The 25633-nt window shown below is 56.0% G+C and overlaps 1 protein-coding gene across 1 annotated transcript in view; it reads left to right on the plus strand.

Annotated features, from left to right (window-relative positions):
* SLCO2B1 (solute carrier organic anion transporter family member 2B1) overlaps nucleotides 1-25633 on the plus strand; it is a 45026-nt gene that overhangs the window by 13463 nt on the left and 5930 nt on the right. Inside the window, exons 2-10 of the mRNA XM_004620664.2 lie at nucleotides 1471-1601; nucleotides 2538-2675; nucleotides 3685-3847; nucleotides 6318-6557; nucleotides 6779-6877; nucleotides 8203-8393; nucleotides 17916-18018; nucleotides 21367-21724; nucleotides 23082-23247. Coding sequence (XP_004620721.1) covers nucleotides 1471-1601; nucleotides 2538-2675; nucleotides 3685-3847; nucleotides 6318-6557; nucleotides 6779-6877; nucleotides 8203-8393; nucleotides 17916-18018; nucleotides 21367-21724; nucleotides 23082-23247 — 1589 coding nt within the window. The remainder of the gene's footprint in view (nucleotides 1-1470; nucleotides 1602-2537; nucleotides 2676-3684; nucleotides 3848-6317; nucleotides 6558-6778; nucleotides 6878-8202; nucleotides 8394-17915; nucleotides 18019-21366; nucleotides 21725-23081; nucleotides 23248-25633) is intronic.

Below are 25633 nucleotides of genomic sequence, written 5' to 3' on the forward strand. Positions count from 1 at the left end.
GGGTGTTAATGGCTCTGGGAAATGTGCTGCCAAGCCTCCCCACCACCCCACCTTCCTCCGTGACTATCTCCATCCAGCAAAGGCAGAGCCAGAGAGCCTGAAAGTTGATGAGTGGGTTACCAGGATCAGGGCAGGGACAGAAAGGAAGAGACTCAGTGAAATGCCGATGGGGTTTCTTACGGGAGTAAAAAAAAAAAAAAAATGTTGTGGAATTAAATCATGGTGAGGGGAGGTAACACACACACACAAACACACACACTCACACACACACACACACACACACACACACACACACACACACACACACTGAATTGTAGCCTTCCAAAGGGTGAATTTGGTGAATTGTACCCAGCGTTTAAGAATTCCTTGGCCTCTGGGACACCCAGTGTAAGAAGCACCAATCCTTCCCTTGTGTGAGTTTCGGGCTCAGCCATAGTTCTATGTATTTGCCTTCCAGTCCGGAGGTGGAGTTGGAGTCGTTTGGGGTCAGAGGAGCCCCGAAAGCAGCTTTCAGGTTCCAGGAGCCTGTTGAATGAGGGGAAACTCCAAGCAGACTTGAGAGGTGCACAAGACAATGGGGGAGACTTCCTCAGGAACTGGGGCTCCAGGAGGCCAGGAAGGGGTGGTGTTGGCTGCTGGGAGCTCAGGTGGTTTCCCTTTCAAGGGGAGGGGCTTTGTTTTCCCCATGCCCACTGAGATGAAACATCAGGGGAGAATGGCTCCCCACTGAGATGAAACATCAGGGGAGAATGGGAGATGCCTCTGACAGGCCTGTTGGCCTCTCACTGCCGGGGTCAGAGGACAATCCAGGTCAGTCCTGCAAAAACTCTGCCCCACAAGTCAGCAACGCTCCCCTGGCTCTCAGATTGTCCCGGAAGTGGGCATTGAAATGGGGTGACTGAAAGGGGTCCTGTTGGGACCAGGAGGGAAATTGGGGATATTGGTGGAGGGAAGGTCACACTGGTGGTGTTGAAACATTAAACGCCCGAAACTGTCCAATGTTTGTAAATCACGGTGTTTTTAACAAAACTCAATGGAAAAAATAAATGGGGTAACCAAGTGCTGTTGGCCCTTTCTGTACCCTCTGGCAACCTGGTTTGGGGCAGTTTTGTGGCATATTTGGGGGCTTAGGCTGGTTGGCATGAGGATAAGGAGTGACAATGCCCTCCGGTTGGCTATGGCCCAAGCCTTGACCCTGCGCCCAGGACAGGTCAGTCAGACTCAGCCCTGCTCCCTCCGGTGGCAGACGAAGGTCCTGGAGGGATGCGGCCAGTCGTCCCTCCCAGGCCTCCGCCACTCCAGGTCAGTGTGAAGGGGTCAGCAGTTGCCCCAGTGCATGCTAGGAACAGTGACCACAGCTGTGGCCAGGACAGTGGCCGTGAAAGGCGGGGGAGCCGTCTCCAGGCTGCTCGGCCTCCTCCCAGGCCCTTAGTGGGCTTCCTCGCCCCTCACCCCGATGTCACCCTGCAGGACCAGTGGGCGAGGAACCCCAGATGCCAGACCATGATGCCAAGGCCGCACTGGGGGCAGAAGACATGACTGGACACGGGGCCAAGCCCAAGCCGCAGGACAAGCGGCCAAGTCTTTTCCACAACATCAAGGTACCACTGAGGCTGGAGCAGGAGGGCTAGGGAGGGCAGTCCTGGCTCTGAGTCTGCTGTGAAGAGACGGGGGCTGCGAGTGGGAGGGCGGGCCCCCCACCCTGAGTCCCTCCAGCTCTCAGGGCAAGTGCCCAGGACATGCTCTCCCTCCCTGGGAAGGGGGTCTGCTCAGGGACATGAGGGGCATCTCCGTGCTCCCATGACCTATGAACCCTGACCTCCGCTCTACCAAGGGATGCTCCCCACCACCCCTGCCTCCTCAGACACCTTGTAGTTGCTGTTGCAGGGGGCTCTGCCCATGGCTGTGCCCCGGGACAGGGACACTGTCCTGACCCGCTGCCGACATCCTGACTCTGCAGGCCAGGGTGGGTCCTAGATGCCCCCAGCCTGGCCTAGGAAGACCGTCCTGGCCATCGAACAGGTCTCAGGGGTCCCAAAGCAGCTCTGCTGGTTCTTAGCTGTGTGCAAAGTTGTTGGCTAGTCAATGACTCTCTCTCTCTCTCTCTCTTTCTCTCTCTCTCTCTCCCCCTCCCCCTCCCTCCCTCTCTTCCCTCTCTCCCCCTCTCTATCTCTCCCTTCATCTCTCTCTTCTCCTTTCCCCTCTCTACCCCTTCTTTCTCTCCCTCTCTGAATCCCCCTCTTTCCCTCTCTCCATCTCTCCCCACCTCCCTCTCTCCCTCACTTTCTCTTTCTCTCTCCCTCTCTCCCACTCTGTATACCCCCTCCCTCTCTTTCCATCTCTCTCCCCCTCTCTCTCCCTCACCCCCCTCACTCTCTCCCCCTCTCTTCCTCTCTCCCTCTCTCGCTCCCTCACTCTCTCTCCACCTCTCTTCTTCTGCCTCTCCTCTCCCTGCTCCCCCTCTCTCCCCCTCCCCTCTCCCTCCCTGCCCCCTGTCCCCTGCTCTGCTCCCTCCTTACGCCCCTCGGCCCCTGCAGTTCTTCCTCCTGTGCCACAGCCTGCTGCAGCTGACCCAGCTCATGACCTCCGGCTACCTCAAGAGCTCCATCTCCACCGTGGAGAAGCGCTTCGGCCTCTCCAGTCAGATCTCGGGGCTGCTCGCCGCCTTCAATGAGGTACACGCGACCCCATTATAGCTCTCCTGCTCCTCAACGGCCCCTTCCAAATTGTCCCGGCCCCGAAACACACTGTCCAAATGTCAGGGGATGGGAAAGGAGCTCTGTGACCCAGCTCTGGGGCTTCGGGGCAGCTCTGCCACTGGGACCTGGGTCCTAGCAGGGACTGTCCTTCCCAGGTGGGGCCCCACCCCACCCCACCCCTCTGCAGAGAAGCCATCAGCCAGCTGGGGTGTGGTCACTCCGGAACAGCAGGGTGAGAGTGCACGTGGCAGCTGCCATCCCAGGTTCCACAAGCTCAAAACTCACCCCAACACCCACACCTAGGAGATTTTGGTTGGTTGGTTTGGGGCCACACCCAACATCTCTCAGGGCTTACTCTTGGCTCTACACTCGGGGCTCACTCCTGACAGAGCTCCGGGTACCACAGGGGATTCCGTGAATCTAACCCAGGTTGGCTACAGGCAAGGCAAGCGCCTTACCTGCTGTACTATCCTCCGACCCCTTCAAATGCTTTTTTTTTATTTGAAGGCTCCAGTTTCCAAGCCTTGGGGTTCAGACACTGAGCACATGCTTTGCAGGTTTGATTCCCAGCTCCTATCACATGGTCCCCTGAACAACCAAGCCAGAATTGCCCCCAAAGCACCAGCAAGCATGACTTAAAAACGAACAAAATAAAGTTAAAAGTCCAAGCCTTGGTCCTCTGGCTCTAGACTTAGTTTCACTCACACTTGGGGTCTCGGAAGGTCCCTCTCCATGTCCTAATGTGGGGCCCAACCCACATCCAAAGGAACTTCTAGTCCCGTCCACTCTGTCCTCGCCTCTCCCCTGCTGGGGTGGGGGTGCCCTTGCCCACTCCCAGGGTCGGTATTTAAGAAAGGGACCCAGGTAACTTTTCTGTAATAGGTCTGTTCATTACAGAGGTGGGAACACTGAGGTTGGAGCAGGGGAAAGACTGGGGCGGCCCCAGCCTGGCACCCGTTTTACAGGTTCCTGCATTTCTTCGCAGGTGGGGAACACCACCCTGATTGTCTTTGTGAGCTACTTCGGCAGCCGGGTCCATCGGCCCCGATTCATTGGCTGTGGGGCTATCCTGGTGGCCCTGGCGGGGATTCTCATGAGTCTCCCCCACTTCATCTCAGATCCCTACAGCTATGAGGGCGCCAGCTCCGGTAAGCACAGAAGACACGCTGTGTGTGTGTGTGTGTGTGTGTGTGTGTGTGTGTGTGTGTGTGTGTGTGTTGGCAGGGGCCAGGTGGGAGCTCCAGATTTTGTTGGTCAGGTTGGGATAAGTTTCCCACATCACCTGCTCTTTCTCCAACCCCACTGCACGCCTCCTTCAGACCCGGGGGCCATGGGGGGTGGGGCACAGGGCCATTTGAGGCAGAGGAGGGAGCCCCTCTGGGTCTCACTGGTTGAGGGTCTGCTTGTATGTCATTGTTATTTGTTTGTTTGGTTGTTTTGCTTTGGTTTTGTTGTTTGGTTTTGGAGCCACATCTGGTGGTTTCACGGCTTACTCCTGGCTCTGTTGTCAGGACTCATTTCTGGTGGGCTCAGGGGACTATGTGGGGTGCCAGGGCTCAACCTCAGGTTGGCCGTGTGCAAGGTCAGCACCCAAACCACTGTACTATTGCTCTTGCCCCTGTCGCTGGTTTTTAAGTGACATCCAGCCTACTGAAGGGTCTTAAATATAGTAGGTCTTCTGGAAATATTTGTGGAATTCTAAAAAAGTGTCACACACCACTTCCCATGTGCCAGACCCTCTTCTAAGCACTGTGTGTGTTATGCCACTAATAAAAGATACTAGTAAAAGAAAGAATGAATGTGTGGATGAACAAATCAAAACAATGAAAGAATTGTGAAGACCCTATTTATCTCAGTGGGATTTTGTTGACCCAACCATCCTGAGTATTCACTTTACTTCTTCTCTCTCTCTCAAACCCCATTTGCCTATCCATCCACCTACTCAACCTCCTCTCTTCCATCGCACACCCACTCATCTCTCCATCTATCTCCACCCATCACCCACCCATCATCCACCCACCCACCCATTTATCCATCTATCCATCTACACACCCATTCACCCATCCTTGCATCCATCCACCCACCCACCCATTCATCCACCTATCTGTCCATCCATCCACTAGAGGCACACTTTGGGATCATATCTCACACACACATGTTGACTGGTCAGCAAAGCAAATGCATCATTACCCATGCAGAGGAGCAAAGAAATTGAAGCCCAGAGAGAGAAGCCTCTGCCCAACATCTTGGTGCCCTGCTAGCCCAGGGACCTGGTTCAGAGCCACCGGCCTATCCCACGTCCTATAGAACTTTCTTTCTTGATGGCCCCTGTCATTCTCAAGGCTGTCAGTCCAGGTGGTGTGGGAGGACGGTCTGGGCCTTGACCTAGGTCCTGTGGCTGTTTCCAGACAGTCGGCCCTGGGAGGACGCAGTTCATAGTCAGGGCTCCAGGAAAGGGCCAGCCACTTCCACAACCACATTTGGGTAGATAATAATAGTATTAGGAGTTCCTAGAATTTGCTCACCAAATATTTGTGACTTTAAGGGAATAAGTATCTGGAACTTAGTGTAGAAACTACACACACACACATTCACACCCCACCACCACCACCACACATACACAACCACTACACACACACCACACACCACACACCACACACACACACACACACCCCACCACCACCACCACACATACACAACCACTACACACACACCACACACCACACACACACACACACACCACACACACACACACACACACACACACACACACCACACACACCTCTTAACTGCCCTCTGTCTTTGTGCCCTGAGTGACCCCAAAACGAAGTTTCATCCCCTGCACCCCCCATCCAGCCTCCACTGTCCTTTCTGCCCGGCTCAGCCCTCAGCCTGGCCTGCGGTGCAGCTGAGCAGAACCCACCAGGGCCCTGGCTTTGTATGTGCTGGTCCTCACTCTCCCTCTGGGAAATCCTGTTCATTCTTCTTGGCCCCGTCTAGATTCTACCTCCTGTGTCACCTGACCCCCCGGTGCCCCTCGACTGTCCCCCATGCCTCCACTCAGCAGGGAGACTTGGAGGCTTTTCAGAGCATGGCCTGGAAGTCAGCCTGCAGGTTCCCATCCCGATATTACCCTTCTCAGTCTGAGCATCAGCTTCTGCATCAGTGAGGGGGCCTGAGAGCACCCAGCCCCTAAGTTTGTGGGGGAGGTGGGGAGAGGAGTCATCAGACATTTAGTAACACCGACCCTGGCGAAGCACCTGCCGCCACGTGCCAAGGGAGCACTGAATCATGGGGCAGTTCATGCAGGGGAACAGCTTGGATCCCAGCACCTCACGGTCTCCCAAACACAGAGCTGGGAGTAGACTCTGAGTAACCACTGGCGTGAGCCCCTCAATAAGAACCGGGGGGAGCCACACTCAGCAGTACTCGGGGCTGGGCCCTGGCTCTGAGCTCACGGATCACTCCTGGAGGGGCTCGGGGCCCAGATGGGGGCACAACCCAGCTCAGCCACATGCACGGCAAGAGTGTCCTTAGCTGCACTCTTTGCCCAATAAAGACGCAAACATGCAGAGGCCCCAGCCTTGTCAGCAGTGCCACATCTGTTTTCCTTCTCAGAGAAGACCCTGCAGGACGTGGAGGCCTCCTTGTGTGTGCCCACCACCATGGGACCCGCCTTCACGCCCACCGCCTCCAATAGCAGCTGCTCCAGCCGCGCTGAGACAAAGCACCTGACAGTCGTGGCCATCATGTTCGTGGCACAGACCTTGCTGGGTGTGGGCGGGGTGCCCATCCAGCCCTTCGGCATCTCCTACATCGATGACTTCGCCCACCAGAGCAACTCGCCCCTGTACCTGGGTGAGGATGGGCCGCCCCTTGGGAAGCTGGATGGGAGTCCCCGGGGAATGGGGGACAGCAAGGCCTGAGTCTCTGTTCTCTGCCATGCATGGGTAGGAAAGCTTGGGAGGACTCGGACCATCCCCGGCGTCCAGGCAGGTGGTCTGGGTTGTGGGAAGCTGGGGGCACTGGTTGGCAGAGGGAAGTGGGCTTCAGAAGCGTGACCAAGTGACCCGTTGCAGGAGTGCTGTTTGCCATCACCATGATGGGGCCAGGCCTGGCCTATGGGCTGGGCGGCCTCATGTTGCGCCTCTACGTGGACATTGACCGCATGCCACCAGGTGAGCCTCAAGAGCACACAGCTGTCCCCAGCGCCCTCTGACACAGAAGCAAAGGCAATAATCCCAGACCCTGGATTATTTTTAGGGGATAGTAAGGGAGCACACCCGGCAATGCTCAGGGGTTACTCTTGGCTCTGTGCTCAGGAGCTACTCCTGGCGGAGGTGAAGGGATGCCGGGGATTGAACTCAGGTCAGCCGCACGCAAGGCAAGCGCCTTCCCCACTGTGCTATCATTCTGGCCTCATGGACAGGCCTCTTAGCCTCTCTGGGTCTCAGCCATCCTCAGTCCTGCTGGCCTCCCACAGCTGTGCTGAGTCCTGTGAAGTGATGGGAGAAGCTGGGCATGCCATCGGCAAGGCTTTGTTGCTCTCTCCCTGTCTCCCCAGGGGCCTGTTTGGTTCTCCATGAGATGGGCACGCACCTGCTGCCTGTGGCTAGAAGGAGTCAGTCCCAGCTGAAATGGGACATGCTGCTTCTGGCCTCCTCAGAGTCTGGGGCCGAGTCCAAAGACACCAATCAGGTCCCTGATGTGGGTGCCACCAGGGTGAGCTGAAGCTCACATCCATGATCTGACACCCAATACAATAATCACAGTGACGGGAAGAAGAGCAGAAGCCTGTTGAGCTAGGTCTGGCTCTTCTGCATGTGTTCATTTCTAGAATATTCTCCCTGACAGATGAGGTACCACTTCAGCATGTTATAGAGGATGAAGCTGAGACACAGAGGTTAAGTGACTTACCCAACGCTCGGTTAGGAAGGAAATTCGAGACCTGACCAAGTCTGTGACCTTGGCCACCACACATATTGTTTTTAGTAGTTGAGAAAACATAAGGGCCAGAAAGATAGCACAGGCTTTAAGGCACATGACTGGCAGGCATCAAGCCCCACGAATCCCCAGCACCGCCAGGACTGACTCCTGAACACAGAACCCAGAGGAAGCCTTGGGCACCACCAGGTGTGGGAAGACAATACAGCGGGTAAGGCACCTGCTTTGTACACACCCAATCAGGGTTCGATCCCCTGAGCACCACCAGGAGTGACTTTCAGAGTGCAGAGCGAAGAGTAACCCCTAAGCAACCCCAAGAAGGCCCAAAAACAGAGAGAGAGAGAGAGAGAGAGAGAGAGAGAGAGAGAGAGAGAGAGAGAAGAAAGTCAGGAAAGGTTCAGACACTTGCAATAGGTCACACGGGTCATAGGCGACAAGGTCACACCAGAACCCTGTGTCCTGGTCCAGACCATCTCCTGTGTCAGAACCTATCCTGGGATGGTGACTGAGGACCCGCGGCCCATCCTGCCCCTCACGTGCCCATGGTCTTCTCTTCTAGGTGGGATCAGCCTGACTTCGAAGGACCCCCGATGGGTGGGTGCCTGGTGGCTGGGCTTCCTCATCGCTGCCAGTGCGGTGGCCCTGGCTGCCACCCCCTACTTCTTCTTCCCCAGGGAGATGCCCAAGGAGAAGCATGAGCTCCGCTTCCGGCGCAGGGGCTTAGCAGTGGCTGCCCCACCAGCTAACAACGTAAGCCCCCCGGGCCCACTGTGTGCCAGGCCCCCGTTGCAGGGCCAGCCAGGGTAGTGCAGGGTTACCCGAGCCTGCTGGAGCCTGTTTGTCCTAGCGGGAGATGCGTGCAACCTCCACGCTTGTCCCTGAAGGCTATAGCTGTAGGCATGATGGAAACTGAGAATACCAGAGCAGGCAGGAGAGGCTGTCGGATTTATGTCTAGAGAAGAGATCTGAGCTGGACTTTGCCAGATGTGGAAGCATGTACAGGAGCAGGAGGAACATTCTAGGCGTGGAAACAGCTTGGGCAAAGCAGCCAGCTATAGAGATGGATGTGACCTGGGGCTAGAGCCATAGCACAGCAAGCAGATAGGGCACTTACCATGCACGCCGCCCACCCCGCAATCCCTGGAACCCGGGCTGGTCCCCCAAGTGCCGCCAGGAGTGATGCCTGAGTGCAGAATGGTGAATGAGCCCTGAGCACCACCGGGTGTGGGCCAGAAACAAAACTAAAAAATGGACGGGGCTTTCTCAGCAGCCATAGGGGGACACGGGAGTACAGAGTGCCCTGGGGCCAGCGGCACGAGGGGCGCTGCTGCTCTGAGCCTGCAGAGACTCATGTCGCCACAAGGACTTCCTGGTAAGGAGCAATTATCCAGGGCTTAGGGCTAGCTTTTCCTTGATGGGGGGCTGGTTGGGGCCACAGCTGAAAGTGCTCGGGGACTACTCAGTGGTGCTTGGGAATAATGCAGTGCTGGGGATAAACCCAAACCTCCCATGTGCACAGCATGGACTCAGCCCATTGAGATGTCTCTCTGGCCCCTTCCTGAGCCCCCCACTTCCTGGTGGGGCAAGAGGTCTCCTCAGAGGAGGACCGAGGCCCAGCAGGTGCTGGGACAGGCCAGGACCACCAGACAGAAGAAATGACTCCAAGTGGGGGGTGGGGTGCTCCAAGTCTCTCAGGGACCCACCAACCTGAGACCTGAGCAACAGTATCTGCATTTGTTCCTAAATACAAAGGAAAATGACCAAGGGGAAAATATTCCATACAAACTTGGGGCAGGAGTGATAGTACAATAGGTAGAGCATTTACCTTGCACACAGCTGACCCAGGTTCAATTCCTGGAATCCCGTATGGTCCCTCAGGCACAGGCAGGAGTGATTCCTGAGTGCAGAGCCAGGAGTAACCTCTGAGAACCACCAGGTGTGGGCCCAAAGGAGAGGGAGGGAGGGAGGGAGGGAGGAAGGGAGGGAGGGAGAGAAAGAGAGAAAGAAAGAAAGAAAGAAAGAAAGAAAGAAAGAAAGAAAGAAAGAAAGAAAGAAAGAAAGAAAGAAAGAAAGAAAGAAAGAAAGAAAGAAAGAAAGAAAGAAAGAAAGAAAGAAAGAAAGAAAGAAAGAAAGAAAGAAAGAAAGAAAGAAAGAAAGAAAGAAAGAAAGAAAGAAAGAGAAAATATTCTATGAAAGCTTGATCCTATGACATTCAATGTCCTTGACAACTCAGGCACGTTCCATCCTGGCCTGCCACTATGCCCATGTGCGGGAGTGTAGAGGGAAAGTTCCCTTTTCCTCACTCCAGTTCTGTGAGCAAGCAGATCTGTGAGCTGACCACTTCTCTTGGAAACCAGACCCGTCTCCTAGGAGTCAGCTCAATTCAGACAGAACCCCCTTGGGGACTGCATCTGGCCCTACAGGCCTCACTTCCAGCAGACTACCCCGCGCCCCAGCTTCAGACATCAATCCAAGTAGTCCCAGGCTACCCCACACTTCTAGTCAGATCACAAATGACAAACAGCCCTGCCTGTTCCCTCCTGGCATCTGATCACTTGCTAGGACACCTCCCGGACACTGGGAACATTTACATGGATTCATTCATTCACACACACAGATTAACAGATGAATCCACACGCAGATACCAGAGTCCTGTAAGAGGAGCATTGACCAACATGGACCCTCATAGTACTGTGAACAGCGGGTGGGGTGAGGGCCTCAGTCATCAGCCGCTCCCTCCACTCTGCCCTCTCTGGAGAATGGGGCTGGGCTGGAGAGTGACAGCTTCTAATCATGGCTCTTACTCCCGTGCCGTCATGACACCACAGCCATCCTTTCCGGGCTGGGGACAGCACAGGAGTTAGGGTGCATGTATGCTGGCATCCCCAGAGCCTGGTCGGGGTGGCCTGGGAGCCATCTGGTGTGACTGCAGGAGAACCAGTGGGGGGTGACCCTTGGCCTCCCCCAGCACCATAAACGGACAGATAAGCAAGCTGTTATCTCCTATCACCCAGGAAATACTAGGGATTTAGATTTAGGAGCTTAGTGTCAGATGCTGGGAGTTTACGAAATTGCAAAGGGCTAGAATGCTTTATGCCAGGAACAGGGGTCAAAGACTAAATATTAGAACGAAAGTCCCCCACAGCACTCCTAACTGTGAGATCTTAAGAGTACTGCTGCAGAAATTGGTAGCAGGGTCTTTGTAAATATATATTTCTTTATATTTAGGGGAAAATCAATATTTATTTCTCCTTTCATTAGGGAGGTGATTGGTTTAAAAACATCATCCGTCAGTGCTGAGTCATTCTAATTTTCTTGGTTTTTGGTGTGTTCCCCCCCCTTATGTAAATAGAATTTTGAAAGGGCAGTTCTAAAACTCTTATCAAATATTTCGCAGCAAAAAATAATCCTAGTTCCTGTGGCAGATTGGTACATTGGAGTAGGTTTCCTGGACTGTGAACTAGAGACTTCGGGGGCTCAGAGGAAGGGATGAAAGTGGCTCTGCCTGGAAAAGCTGGCATCATCTCTCCTGACCCCGACCAGGCTGCCCTCCTGAGCTCAGCCCTGCAGGGCAGAGTCCCTTGGCTGGGGGGAGACAAAGAGCAGAAGGTTCAAACTGTCGCAGGGCCTGGGACTGGCTGGGCCTCTCTGCCACCACCTGGCCCAGCAGGCAGCCTGGGGGGGGTGAGCAGGGCCTCCCAGCTGTCACTCAGGCTCAGGTAGAGAAAAGCTGTCCAGGGAGGAGAGCCGCAGTGGAGAGGTGGGCGCTAGGGGGTGGGGGCTGAGTCCGGCAGGACGGAGACAGTGCGGGTCCCCGCTCGGGGACTTCCCAGAGGGCAGCAAGGCCCAGCAGAGGAGACAGCTCGAGGAGGGGAAGACGGCCGGGAGCAGACGCCCCTCATGGTGCTGCCTAGCTCAGGCCTCAGGCAGCAACTGGAGGGAACAGGTTTCTGGAACTCGAGGAAGAGCGGATAGAAGGTGGGAATGGGCACAGGGCGGAGAGAGCCCGGGCCATCTCGGGGTCGCGAATTCTCCCCATGTTGGGACCAAAGTTTGAACGAGCAGGGCAGCCCCTAGGATTGTGGGGCAGGGGTGAAATGTTTGCCTCCAGGGGGCTCGGGCACAGGCCAGCCCATGACCTGAAATAAGCCATTTGTCTCTCCTATCCAACCCTAGCTCGTGTGGGCGTTGGACTCCTGGGACCACATTGGTACCTGTGGGGTCTGAGCACATGCATCACCCCGACCCCAGCAGCTCCCAGCAGGGATCCCATGGCCCCATACAGTGACACCCCATACAGTGACGCCCATACAGTGACGCCCATACAGCGACACCCCATACAGTGACGCCCCATACAGCGACGCCCCGTACAGCGATGCACCAGTCCCCTGGCTCTCAGCTGTGAGCCTGTCTGGCTGTCTGAGCTCATCCATCAGCAGCGTGGAGAGGAGAGTGATGAGGGAAGGGGGTGTGAGCTGCTTAAAAAAGAACCAGGGGCTGAGAACACGATGCTCCACTTGCAGCAGCTTTGAGGCAATAAATATTGACGTGAGGAGGGACTGTCCCCAGGCCAGGCATGCCCTGCTCACCCAGGCCGCTGGCGGGGCGGGCTGGGTACCCAGAGGACCGTGAGGTGGAGCCAGCTTCCCCCCATGTTGGGGTCCCAGGTACCCAGACAAGGGATACGTTTCTACCTTTTGCGTGGACAGAGAAGATAAAAGAGGAAGCTTGACATCCTAAAGTTAGCACAGTCTGGGGCGCTGGGGCGCTACTTGGTGGGGAGTGTATGCTTCACCGTCACAGCCCCGACTTCCACTTCTGGCGGTCACACACACAGTGGGAGCCATTTTCCACAGTAGCCAAGTGACACTGGGGTGTTCTGATTGGTTTGTTTTGGCTTGGGAGCAGCTGTATGCAAGTCCCTTGCCCCTGTACTATGCCTCTGATTCTTGAGGTGTTGTTGGAATGTTAGAGCAGAAAATCTGACTCAGCAGTCTCTGGCCTCAGTCTCCCTGTCTAGAGAATGAGCAGAAGATGGGCCAAGAGCTGCCAGCTTTCCTCTACCCTCCTTTCAGAACATTCCATAGAAGACTTCCGGTAGCTCACCTAGAGAGTAAGAGCAGGAGAGGACGCTCCATTGATGGCTTCAGGGAACCTCGGATTGTTCTAAGCCCTTTGTAGGCACCATCTCATTGAATCTTCATACCACCCCCACCCCCTGTTCTGGAATAGAGGGGCTCACAGCTGGGGTGAGTCTGGAGATTAAACACGCTGATCGAAGGGCTTGTGGCTGGTAGAGCCTCTGTAGGACCCGAGCTGCCTTACTCAGTCGAGGCATGCGCCATCCCCAGCTCATCCCAGCCCCCCAGAAGGTCCTGTGAGCCCAGCCAGAGCACAGAGCCAGAAGCCAGCCCTGGGCTCTGCTAGGAATGGACCAAAACAAACCAAAAAAGAAAGGATCCGGGGCTGGAGCGAGAGCACAGCGGGTAGGGCATTTGCTTTGCACACGGCAGACCCAGGTTTGATTCCCAGCATCCCATATGGCCCCCTGAGCACCAGCAGGAGTAATTCCTGAGTGCATGAGCCAGGAGTAACCCCTGTGCATCGCCGGGTGTGACCCAAAAAGAAAAAAAAGAAAGGACCCTACCACCAGATGGAAGAAAGGAGAGTGAATGCTGCCAGAGTGAGTTAGTTTAGGGGAGTGTTGAGGGATGCGTCTGCCGCTTCTGAGCTCTCACCTGCCCGCAGGGCCCAGGGCCCCTGGGTGTGGGAGCCGCTCACAGAAGGAAGCAGATCCTTTGCTCACAGATGCTCGGCCCGTTGGCTCTTGGCCATGTGGCTAGAAACAGGACTGCCCCTCCCTCGGGGAGAGGAAGTTAAACACAGCCTGCCCAGGGAGGCTTGCCTTGCAAGTGACCGAACTGAGGGCTGGAGAAGTTCTGCCGTAGGCCTGGGGACAGAGCCCAGGACATACGGACGGAGCCTTCAGGACCCCACTTCCTGGGTAGACAACAGTTCCTGGGTGCTACTAACCAGCAGAATGAAACCCACCCACAGTGCCCCAGGTGGCAATGCCTGTGGGCAAGCTTGCTCCAGGCTGGAGGGGAAGTTCCCTCCGCTCCTGCTCGGGCTGCTGACCTGGGCAAAGCCCGGCCAGATGGGCCACTGCAGAGCCTCCCTCCAACCCCCCAACCTCCCCCGCAGAGCCCAGCCCACCGCTTCCTGTTCCTGAGCCCACTATTAGTCAGAAGTTCACCGCAGACCAGGCAGCGGGCAAGGTCAGAGCTGAGGCCACAGATGAGCTGGGCCCCGTGTCCTGGCCCTCAAGCTCCCTGCCCCAGCAAACTGCCCCAGTCCTGCAGGCTCTCTCCCTCACCTCAGCCTGCTCCCAGGGCCCCTTGTTGGCTCTGCTCCCTCCCTGCACCCGAGAACTTCTTCTTGGGAAATGGTGCAAAGGGCTAAGCAGATGCTCTGGCTGCCGGAGGCCCTGGTTCAGTCCACAAACTTGCTCCGGAGCAACCCCAAGCACTGAAGCTGGAGTATCCCCCGAGTACCATGGGGTGTGACACCCCCCACCAAATATCCTCTTCCTTCCTTCCCAATCTCAATCTTCAGTTACTCCCTGATATCTTCCCTGAATCCTCAACCCCTAAAAGTCTGTGCTCCTGCTCCCCTCTGCTGCTCGCTTTTTAGTTTTAGAGCCAAACCTGGTGATGCTCAGGGGTAACTCCTGGCTCTGCACTCAGGAATTACTCCTGGTGGTGCTCAGGGGACCATGTGGGATGCTGGGGATGGAACCTGGGTGTGCCTTACCCACTGTACCATCGTTCTGACCCCCTCTGCTGGTTTTGGAGCCAAACCTGGTGATGCACAGGGGTTACTCCTGGCTCTGCACTCAGGAATTACTCCTGGTGGTGCTCGGGGGACCATATGGGATGCTGGGAATCGAACCCAGGTCAGGCACATGCAAGACAAACGCCCTACCTGCTGTGCTATCGCTCCAGCCCCTTCTGCTGTTTTTAAGGGCCTGAAATAGGCTTTCCGAATCTGCTCTACTGGTGATTCCTTAGTGACCTCTTAGGGCCTCAGTTTTTCCCTTCTGTTAAAAAGGTGCAAGAATGGAGTTTTTAAAGCTGAATGTGACTATTTGGTATGATGTGGTAGGTTATTCTGGGGGCTGAGAATGCTGGAAAGTTATGCAACATAAATAGTAATAATGTTTCCAGCACCGCCCCCCTCCAAGAAAACCCTACGAAATCTTAGGAAATCAAACAATCTACATTTGAAAAGTTGGGGTCCCCACACCCCTACATGAGAGGTTGTGGGCACAGTGGTGGCACGATGAGCATGGGAAAGTGCTGTGTGGCTGGCTTGGGGGATAAGGATGGCAGCAGATGACAGCTGGCTTTCCTGTTTATATGAGCCAAGGACCCCCTGGCAGAAGCAGAACTCATGAGATAAAGAGCTTCCTATCTCTGTCTCTATCTATCTCTGCCTCTCTGTGTCTGTGCCTGTGTCTCTCTCTGTGTCTCTGTCTCTGTGTCTCTCTATCTCTATCTCTCCCGCATGCGCACTTGACTCTTAGATTAGAGTCAAGCCTTGTTCGGTGCCTCTCCCCTTCTCCAAGAACAGGGATTGCACTTATCATGTTTTCCGTTGAAACCTGCAGGTGTGTCTCGTGGGTGAACCTGCCCCGCCCTGAGATAAATGCTCAAGTTGGTAGGGCAGGGGGTGGGGGAAGGGTTACCCTGCTCTGGGGAACAGTGCCACTGCAGATGCCCCTGCCTCGGGCATCTGGGACCTTCCTGCCACCCACACACTCTCTCCTGGACTGGGAAAGGATCAAGAAGAGTCTCTCTGCCTGTCTGTCTGTCTGTCTCTCTCTTGAATTATTTTTAAATTTTTTAATATTTGTAATTCTTAAAAATCTCATTTTATCCTTTATAGCAGGCTCTTTTATTCCATTTTGCAGTAAAATAACAATGCCTATTTGAGGGGATCAGATAGACTGATTCTCTTTAAGGCAGGGGCGTACATATCATTCTAAATGTTCTAGGAACCATGCTCAAAGAAAACGGAATTAATTGGGGAAATTTCAGTTATTTTATTTAACCCACAGACCAAAGATATTCTCTGTTATCCTACCCTAAACATGAACGATGAGCTGCTTTCTAATGCATTTTGTTGACTAACTCTTCAAAACCCCACGGGTGCTTTGCCCCAGTCACAGTTCCAGAGCTCTGGTTCCGGTGGCTCCTGCCCCAGCTAGCCCAGTGCTCAGGCATGAACGCAGAGTGGGCCCCTCGCCTCACACACGACCGAGGGTCAAGTGCTGATGGCAGGCCCCTACATGGCTGAACCACAGAGGTACCTCTTCATTTGGGCAAGCCTTCTACTCAGGGGTTTAGCAGATAAAGCAGGAGTTTCCTCCTCAGCCCAGCTTGAGACCCCATCTGAGTCCTGCAGAGCCGGGCACCAAGCTGGCTCCCACAGAAGGGCCAGCAAGGAGGAGGGGGTTCTGCAGCAGAGCCCCAAGGCCAGGCGTGCCCAGACCCTCCCTCTGTCCGTTCACCCAGGGAAATCCTCCGCCTGCTCTGGGCAGCAATCTAAGAGCTCTCCTGACTCTCGGGAGTGATGCCTGTGGATGAAGTGACTTCCCCCGCGAGTCTGACCTGGATGCGGTCAGCCAGTGGAACCGTCTCTTCCTCACTTTCTTCTTTTTTTTTTTTTTTTTGTTTTTTGGGTCACACCTGGCGATGCACAGGGGTTACTCCTGGCTCTGCACTCAGGAATTACTCCTGGCGGTGCTCAGGGGACCATATGGGATGCTGGGATTTGAACCCGGGTCGGCCGCGTGCAAGGCAAACGCCCTACCCACTATGCTATCACTCCAGCCCCTCTTCCTCACTTTCTTTCTTCGATGTTTATTGATATTTATCAGACAGCCCTTGCATTGCTGCAGGTCCTGTGCTAGGCTCCAGGGTTTCGACAGAGAGCATGAGCCCTGCTTTTGGAGAGCCAGGCTCGGTCGGGGAGCACGCATGAAAGCTTGTGTAAGATCCAGAGAGCTGGGGCCCGAGCGATAGCACAGTGGGTAGGGCATTTGCCTTGCACATGGCCAATCTAGGTTCAATCCCCGGCACCCCATATGGTCCCCCAAGCACCGCCAAGGGTAATTCCTGAGTGCAAAGCTGGGAGTAACCCCTGAACATCGCTGGGTGTGACTCAAAAAAAAAAAAAAAGACCCAGAGAGCTTCACTCTCTCAGGAAATCAATGCTATGGCAACTGGAAACCACACTGAGAGCTTTCTGCCCATCCCTGCCATGGTGGCCCAGTGTCTGTCACTGCTGTGACAACCTTGGACAGAGGCTGTGTTGCAGATGGTGGTGAAGCGTATGGTGGAGACAGCAGTCATGGTGTTAGAGGCGGTGATCGTGGCTGTCGTGACCCTGAGCGCCATGGGGGGGCTGGTGATTTTGGAGGTGGGGTGACAGTGACAGGCCTGCACTGGGGATGGCAACATAACCAACCACGCGATAGGAAGGGCAGTGTCAGAGCTGCAGAGACAGCACAGCGGCCAGGACGTGCACCTCAACGTGTGGCCAACCTGGACTCGATCCCGGGCACCCCATATGGTCACCAGAACCCTGCTAGGGGTCAGCCCTGAGCACTGCCGGGTGTGGCTCCAAAGCAAAAAGAAAACAAACAGAAAAGCACAATCTCAGTCTTTTATTCATGACCGTATCCGGGAAGGGAAGGGGGTGCTCTCTCAGGAGAAGCAATGATGATGGTAGTTATAGGGTTCATTTCCGGGAGACTGGGGGTGAATGTTAGAATGTTAAGAATGTTGGGGCTGGAGTGATAGCACAGTGGGTAGGACATTTGCCTTGCACACAGCCGACCCGGGTTTGATTCCCAGCATCCCATATGGTAGCCCAGCACCACCAGGGGTAATTCCTGAGTGTAGAGCCAGGAGTAACCCCTGTGCATCGCTGGGTGTGACCCAAAAAGCAAAAAAAAAAAAAAAAAAGAAGAATGTCAAAAGTTGAATCATAGGAATTTTGTTCACTCTTTGTAAATACTGGCTAAATCTCTCAGAACAAATGGAACACTGAAGGTGGGGGTTGGGGCTAGAGAGATAATGGCTCCTGATGTGGGCCCCGCCCCTTTTCTGGAAACTTCCTCTCCCAGGGCCCTTGACCCCTGCCCACAAACAGTGCAGTGCAGAGTGCCTCTGTCTGGCTGATGGCATCGGTTATGTGTTTCCCCAGGACGAGGACCATCCCCGTGAACAGAGCCCTGGAGAGGTCCCAGAGAAGCGAGAGGGCCTAGCCCAGATGGCGCCTGACCTGACTGTGGTCCAGTTCATCAAAGGTCAGTGAGCGCGGTGGGGCCGTGGAACACAGGAACACAGGGCCAGCCCCAAGCTTTTCCTGCCTTCTCCATCCTTCTTCCCAGCCGATGGGCCTCTCAGTTCCCTGCCCTGCATCTCTGCTCCCACGATGCTCTATGTCTGCAACATCATCTTTGTTGAGATCGATCCCACTCTCCCTCATCCCTTAGGCCCCGCTCAGGGACTCTCTCCTTCCTCCTGTCTCTCCCTCCCACCTCTTCACTCTCCGACCTCTCCGCTACCCCAACCCTCATCCAGCCCTTCTCGGGAGCGAGTTCCCAGAGGTCAGGGCCTGTGCTAACTCCGCTCGGCCCCTCTCCCTGCCCCAAACAGGAGGCTGCAGTAAATATTTACTCTCTCCCTAGGCTGCGGCCTGGGTGAAGGGCTCTTTGGAGCCAAACCCAACAGCCTCAGTTTGGCTGTGGGTCCTGACCCTCCTCTGGGCCTCCATTTTCCCTTTTGCACAGTGAGGGCTGGACCCGAGGGTGTAAGATCCATCTCTTGGGGCCTACGGTGGGGAGTGCGTTTGCCTTGCTCTCTCTGACCTCAGGTGACCCTGGCTGCTGGATCTGCTCCGGGGAGACTTTATTCATCACTGCTTGGGCTCCTGCCCAGAGGGAACCTGGGGCAGCTGCTCGGGTGCCGGGGCCAGATTGTCTCTGGTGATTGCAGCTTCTACCTGAGTCCGGAGCGGACTGGGGCAGGGCTGGAGACAGTCCCTCTCACTTCCTGCCCAGCTCCAGAGGGACCAGTCTGACCTTGAGTCTTGAGGCTTAGCCCTGAGGCCTCTGGAACTATGTGTGTGTGTGTGTGTGTGTGTGTGTGTGTGTGTGTGTGTGTGTGTGTGTGTGTTGGGGTGGGGAACGGGCAGAGGGAGGGAGGAGAAGCCATGGGTTGTTGGCTGGAGGAGGAGGCCTGGGGGAAGCCAGTCTGATGAGGGAGACACAACCCCGAGTTCCCTGTCTGATGGGGGAGACAGCCCCTGAGTGGAGGAATCCCAGAGGAGGGTCTTCTGAGGAACAGACTGAGGAGGCATTAGGAGGAGCACAATATTCAGCTACGGGCAGACTCGCTTTGCCCTGGAGATGCCCCTGGCCTGCCATTCAGAGACCCCCTTTCTCTGACTGCCCCGCTAAAGACAGCACAGTCCCAAGATGAGCGCAGGAGAAGGGGGTGAAGACGGGTCGAGGGGACCCTCAGGCGTCGGGCACAGGACCATGGGGTGGTGGGTACGGGAAGGGAGGATAACCACAAGGAGCTGGGGAATCTGGGGGCTCTCGGCCTTGCCCTGGCCTTAGATGAGCTCCCACCTCTGCCTGGGCCCTGCAAAGAGGGGCCTGTACAGCCTAGCGGAGCCCCGGCCCCTCCTGGCCAGGGTCCTGGTAGCCACTCCCTGGGGTTCGCAGAACGCAGGCACCTCACACACCTCCTGAAGCATCCACTCATGGCAAGGACCCAGGGCCAGGAAGCCGACCTGGGCCAGAGGAGGGGAAGCTCCACCCCACCCCTGCCTGCAATGTTTGTCTTAATCTTCGGGCTCCCAGGGAAACAGCTGCTGGTCTTAGGAAGTCCTTGGGTTTAGCAACACTGGTGACAGCATCTCCCCTGACGGTGGCTGGTCCTGCCACAGTGGGAACACAGGGACACCCCCACTGAGTCACAGGACCCCTTGGCCAGGCCACCACCCCACCATGGAAGTGATCCTCGTCCTGTGCTTTTCGGAAGGCCTCGCCCCTCGCCCCTCGCCTCCTGCTGGCAGAAACCCTGCACCCTCTTACTGATGCAGAGGAGGGCACAGGGCAGAGCTGACACGTCTGGGAGGACACTGATTGCCCCTGGTGCTGACGGCCAGAGCCCCGAGCTGGCACCTATTCTCCATTGCGTGCCCTTCAGAGGGGCCAGCTCTGATGGGGAAACGTCTAAGCAAGGCACTGTGTTAGCAGCTAGCAGTAGGCGGGGCACGGTGGGGGGCGGGGGGCCTGTCCTCAACCCCAGGGCAGTTACCTTTCTCCCTCTCTCCAGGCTTTTGGCCCTGCCAGGAATTCCTTCTCTGCGTCCCCCCTCTCCAGGCCCTTCATTTCTTCCCCTCTGTCCCCCAAAACCTCGCTAAGAAGACCCTCAGCATCCGGCCTGCTCAGGCCTCACTTACTCTGGAGGTCTTAGGTTTTTGTTTTAAAATCCAGTCCTGGGGGAGAGAGAGGGCAGAGGGGGGGGGGCTGGGGCCCACACTCGGCCTCACACACACTAGGCCAATGTTATACCCCTCCAGCTGTCTCGCAGGCCCTCTCCGGAGGTCTTGGGTCGACCCCAACAGTTTCATCTTTGCTCCCATTTAGTTGGTCTGGCCATTCCTTCCTTCCTTCATTCATTCCTTTACTCATTATGTGCAGTGCTGGTTTTCTGCCCATTGCACATCACGCTCTAGAAATTCAGCCAATGAACACAACAGCCAAAAATACCTGCCGTAAAGAAGTTCCGCTCTCTGGTGGGGTGTCCAAAGAACAGACAAACAAACAACAGAAGTCCAGTGTGTAGTCTCTCGGGTAAAGTACAATAGTGAGACATAAAGCAGGGTTAGGGAGGAGGGGCAGGGATGCAGGACCCTGCTGGGGACCGAGGGGACAGCGCAGGCTGCGGCTGGCTGGAAAAGTACTGTAGAGGGAGGGGATGAAAAGGGCCAGAGGACAGGCCAGGGCGAGAGCACAGCAGGGAGGGCGCTTGCCTCTCACACAGCTGAGCCGGGTTTGATTCCCAGACCCCATATGGTCCCCAAGCCCTGACAGGAGTGATCCCTGAGTGCAGAGCATCACTGAGTGTGGCCCCCAAAAACGGAGGTTAGAGGAGAAAAATTGGATTGAATAAGGAGAACTAAAGAAATGGAATGAGATGGGAGGAGATAAAAAGAAACAACACAATGAAATGCAATCTAATACAAGGGAAGGAAGCGGTAGGATTTCAGAAATGAATTGGCACTGAAAGAAAAGGAGTCAAACGTCAACAGGACATGGGAAATGTCATGGAGAGGAATAGAATTAGGTGCGGGACGGGCAGAGAGATAGTATAGTGGATCAGGTGCTTGCCTGGCGTGTGTGACACCCAGGTTTGATCCCCAATACCCAACTGGATCCCCTGAGCACCCCCAGGAGTGATCTCTGAGCACAGAGCCAGGAGTCCACAACCAGCTTCCTACCCTCACGCCCTACCCTGCAAAATAGAATTAGATGCAATAAATGGGCAAGGACGGAATACAGCAGTTGAGGGGAACAGGACAGACAGGCGAGAGACAGAGGGGGTGACTGGCACCCCCCGACTCCTGTCTGCCCCCACAGTCTTCCCCAGGGTGCTGCTGCGGACCCTGCGTCACCCCATCTTCCTGCTGGTGGTCCTGTCGCAGGTGTGCCTGTCCTGCACGGTGGCGGGCATGGCCACCTTCCTGCCCAAGTTCCTGGAGCGCCAGTTTTCCATCACCGCATCCTACGCCAACATGCTCATCGGCTGCCTCTCCATCCCCGCGGCCATCCTGGGAGTCGTGGTGGGCGGGGTCCTGGTCAAGCGCCTGCGCCTGGGCCCCCGGCACAGCACCGTCCTGTGCCTGCTGGGGGCGCTGTTCTGCCTGCTTTTCAGCCTGCCCCTCTTCTTCATGGGCTGCTCCACCCACCAGATTGCGGGTGTCACCGACAGGCTAGGGTGAGTGTGGAGACCCAGGGCCCAGACGTGCGGGAGGGTGAGGACCGGTGCCCAGACAAGGCAGCTCAGTGGCCTTGGACAGAGACCCGCTGGGCTCAGATGGGGACTGTCCCTTCCTGCAGAGACAGTGTCAGACCAATGCCCCCACATGCAAAACCCTCCCACCTAAGGGAGGAAGAGTCTCCCCTTTGCTCCTGGCCCTTCCGACCCCAACTCTACTTGCAGGCCGTCCAGCATGGCCCCACCTCCCGCCTCTCCCCATCCTGATCGTTCTGGTCGCTGGGGCACAGGACCTTTACCCAGCCATCCCCACGCCCACAGACTCTCCGCTTCCTGTCTGGTCTCCACCGTGCAGCCTGACCCTTGGGTTCCTAATCAGTTTGCCCAGTCCTTAAGCCAGGTCATATTCAGAGTCCCAGGGGCCAACTCTGTGCCTCTCCTTTATGTTTGTTGGTTTGATTTTTTGTTTTGTTTTGTTTTTGGACCACACCCAAAGACGCTCAGAGCTGAGTATCAGCTCTGCACTCAGGAATCACTCCTATGGGTGCTCAGGGGATCCTATGGGGTGCAGGGGATGGAGCCTGGGCCCGCCACATGCAAGGCAAATGCCCTCCCCACTCTACTAGTGCTCCGGCCCTCTGCCTTCGTAGGGGGCGCCTGGCCTGCACCTTGCTCTGGTCTGTGAGACTGGGGTCCTCTGCCAATCATGCCCGGGACTCAGTGAGCCAAGGAATGAGACAGTCGGGAGATCACGAGATGCCCAGGAGCAACGACAGACTGAGAATCTGAGACCCAGAGCCAGAAGGAAGAGGTGTGGGGGAGGGCACAGCTAGGGGCGTCCCTGACCACACTCAGAGCTCAAACTTGCTGATGAAAGGGGCCAGGTGATAGTGCAGCAGGTATGGCTGCGTCTCCTGTGCAGCTGACCCAGGTTTGATCCCCGGCACCTCACATGGTTTCCGAGCACCACCAGGGGTAACCCAGGAGTGCAGAGCTAGGAGTAAGCCACTGGGTGTGGCCCCAAAGAAACAAAAGCCAGCAATCTGGTTCACCCAGAAATGGTTCTTTCTTTCCAGAACTAAGTCCTGAGAGGACTTTCACTTGTGCTCCCGAAGAATGCCCGCGGAGGAGCCGGGGGGTGGGGGGGGTGGGTGGGGGTGGGGCCTGCACAGCAGGTGGAGGCCCTCAGCCTCGGGGTGGGGCTCCCGGCGCTGGCCCTGTGCCCTGTACACCCCTCTGAGCAGTGAGCACTGTGCAGGGGGCGGGGCCTCTGCTTCTGTTCTCAGGCGGGGAGGTGGGCAGAGGGGAGCCGGCAGGGGCGGAAGCAGACCATCCCGTCGGGCCTTTCTCTTCACAGGGCCCAGACAGAGCTGGAGCCTTATCCAGGCTGCAGGGAGGCCTGTGCCTGCCCCTCGGGGGACTTTAACCCGACCTGTGACACCAGCACACGTGTGGAGTACCTCACACCATGCCATGCGGGCTGCACAGCCCGGGCCACCGAGCTCGGCCCGAGCAAAGACCAGGTGGGTGCGAGGCCAGGGCAGTCCTGAGCCCGCCCTCCCGCCTCTGACTCCTCCCTTCTCCCCTCACGTGCTCTCTCACTTTCTCATTTTCCCTCTCACTTTCTCTTTTCTCTCGTTCTCACTTTCTTATTTTCTCTCTCACTTTCTCATTTTCTCTCTCACTTTCTTTCTCATTTTCTCCTTCTCTATCATTTTCTCTCTCACTTTCTCATTTTCTCTTTCTCATTTTCTCTCTCACTTTCTCTCTTTCTCATTCTCTCACTTTTGCTATTGTTTTCTCTCATTTTCTCTATCACCTTCTCACTTTTTCTCACTCTTACTTTCTCATTTTCCTCTCACTTTCCATTTTCTCTCCCACTTTCTCTTATTCATTTTCTCTCTCACTCATTCCCCTTCCTCTCCCCCCTCTTTCTCTCCCCCTTGCGGGCAGGTGCAGGATGTTATTCTCCTGATCTGCCTTTCTCTCTGGCCTGGGTGCAACCTCGTGCCAGGGAGCCTAGAGGAACCTGGGCAAAGACACTGCCTCAGGAATTGCAGGGGTGCTGTTGGGCAGGCGCAGCGGTCCCCCTGCATGCACAGAAGGAGGGACCGACAGCCTGTCCAGGAGGGCCCAGGGGCATTTATGCTGGGTCTGCCAGGGGAACAGCCAGAATCTGCCAGGGGAGATGCCAGCCAGGAAAGGGCTTTCCAGGCAGAGAGGCAGAAGCAGGGCTGGAGGCCAGCACATGTGCATGGCACACACGGGCACATGTGGGCACATACATACATACACTTGTGGGCACAGATGCACTCACACATGTGAACACATGCCAACACACAACATATGCACGTATGGGCACAGATGCATCAACGCGTGTGGGTACATGTATACATGCATGCACACGTGGGCACAGATGCATCAATAGATGCAGGTTCACGTACACATGAATGCACACGTGGGCACAAAGGCATGAACACACATAAACACATGGGGGCACACCAAGGCACACACAGACACCCACATGAGACATGTGCACAATCATGAACACACAGGCACACATGTGGGTGCACATGTAGATACACGTGTGCACACACCAACACACAGCACACATGTGAGTGCACACATGGGCACATTCACATATACTCACACACACGGTATCTCAGGAAACTGCAGAGAACTTGCTGAAGCAGAGCATGAGGGTTCCTGGAGGAGGGGGGTGAGGTCAGAAGGGACTGAGTGCAGGGCCGAGGGTGGGGAGCCAGGGGTGGGTCTCAGCTGCAGAGTGGCGGGGTCACATCTGTGTTTGGTCACAGTGGAGGTGCTCTGTGGCTGGAGAGAGCAAGGTACAGGCCAGGAGATCCGGTGGCCTGGGGGGTGGCAGTGCGTGCATTCTGCCCGTAGGCAGGCAGCAGCCTTCAAGCACTCCCTGTGGAAAAGACCCTTTTTGCAGGGTGCTAAGAACTCAGAGCTACGGGCCCTTCTCTCAAGGGTTCTGCCTGTGGGTGGAGAGCGGCCGGAACCAACAGGGATCTAGTGTGAGCCCTGGAAGGGCATTGGAACCCACGGGCTTCTCCACGCCTTCCTCAGTTCCCCAGACATCGCTCAGGATGGCCCTCACCCCACTAAGGCCCAGAGGAAGCGGGACAGGGGTGGTTTGGTCTCAGGCGGGTCGTCAGACCCTCCCCCAAGAGCTTTCCCCTGCAGAGACCCCACATTCATGCAGGCTGGAATCCGCAGGAGAGCAGGGGACCCGGGCTGGTTCCTGGGCAAAAGTCCTGATGGTACTGCCTGGGGCAGGCACCTCCCAGGCTGTGGAGCTATTTGTTTGGGACCCTTAGTCCTGCCCCCTGCGTGCTCACCTGCTTTCTCCCTTTCCTCCGTCCTCCTCCCTCCCCTTCCTGCCTCCAGATGTGTCTTTCCTGGGGTCTCTTCGCCTTCGTGCAGAGGCTGGAGCACCTCCATCCTGTCTGTCAGTCTGTCACTCATGTGTAGAGCTTTACAAGTCTCCCAGCATCCTCCTGGGCACACCTGTCTCCGGCATCCTCCTGGCACACCTGAAGTTCTTGGAGCACACTGGCCAAAAGAAGTTCTGCCTACGGGGAGAAATGAAAAGTCTGAGTTTCCGGCCAACTGGCTCCAGTGGGCATAGGGTGGACAGGTATCCAGACCACTCTGGCAGGGGTCCTTGCTGCAGGTTCCTGCCACCAGCCCATCCCAGCCAGATGTCTACTTGCACCTTGGAATAGGGTCGGCCTTTTCTCATATTTCATCCCTTTTAGGGGTCCTGGTTTCCTAGGGGCTTCATTTGCTGATATGAAGGAAGCCAGGCCTCGCCCTCTGGCCCCCAACACCCAGGGGACTCAGCACCACCTTGTCTGACTGCATCTCTGCAGAGTCTGCGCCCTG

This window comes from Sorex araneus, chromosome X (genome assembly GCF_027595985.1).
Source record: "Sorex araneus isolate mSorAra2 chromosome X, mSorAra2.pri, whole genome shotgun sequence".
Classification (NCBI taxonomy): Eukaryota; Metazoa; Chordata; class Mammalia; order Eulipotyphla; family Soricidae; genus Sorex; species Sorex araneus.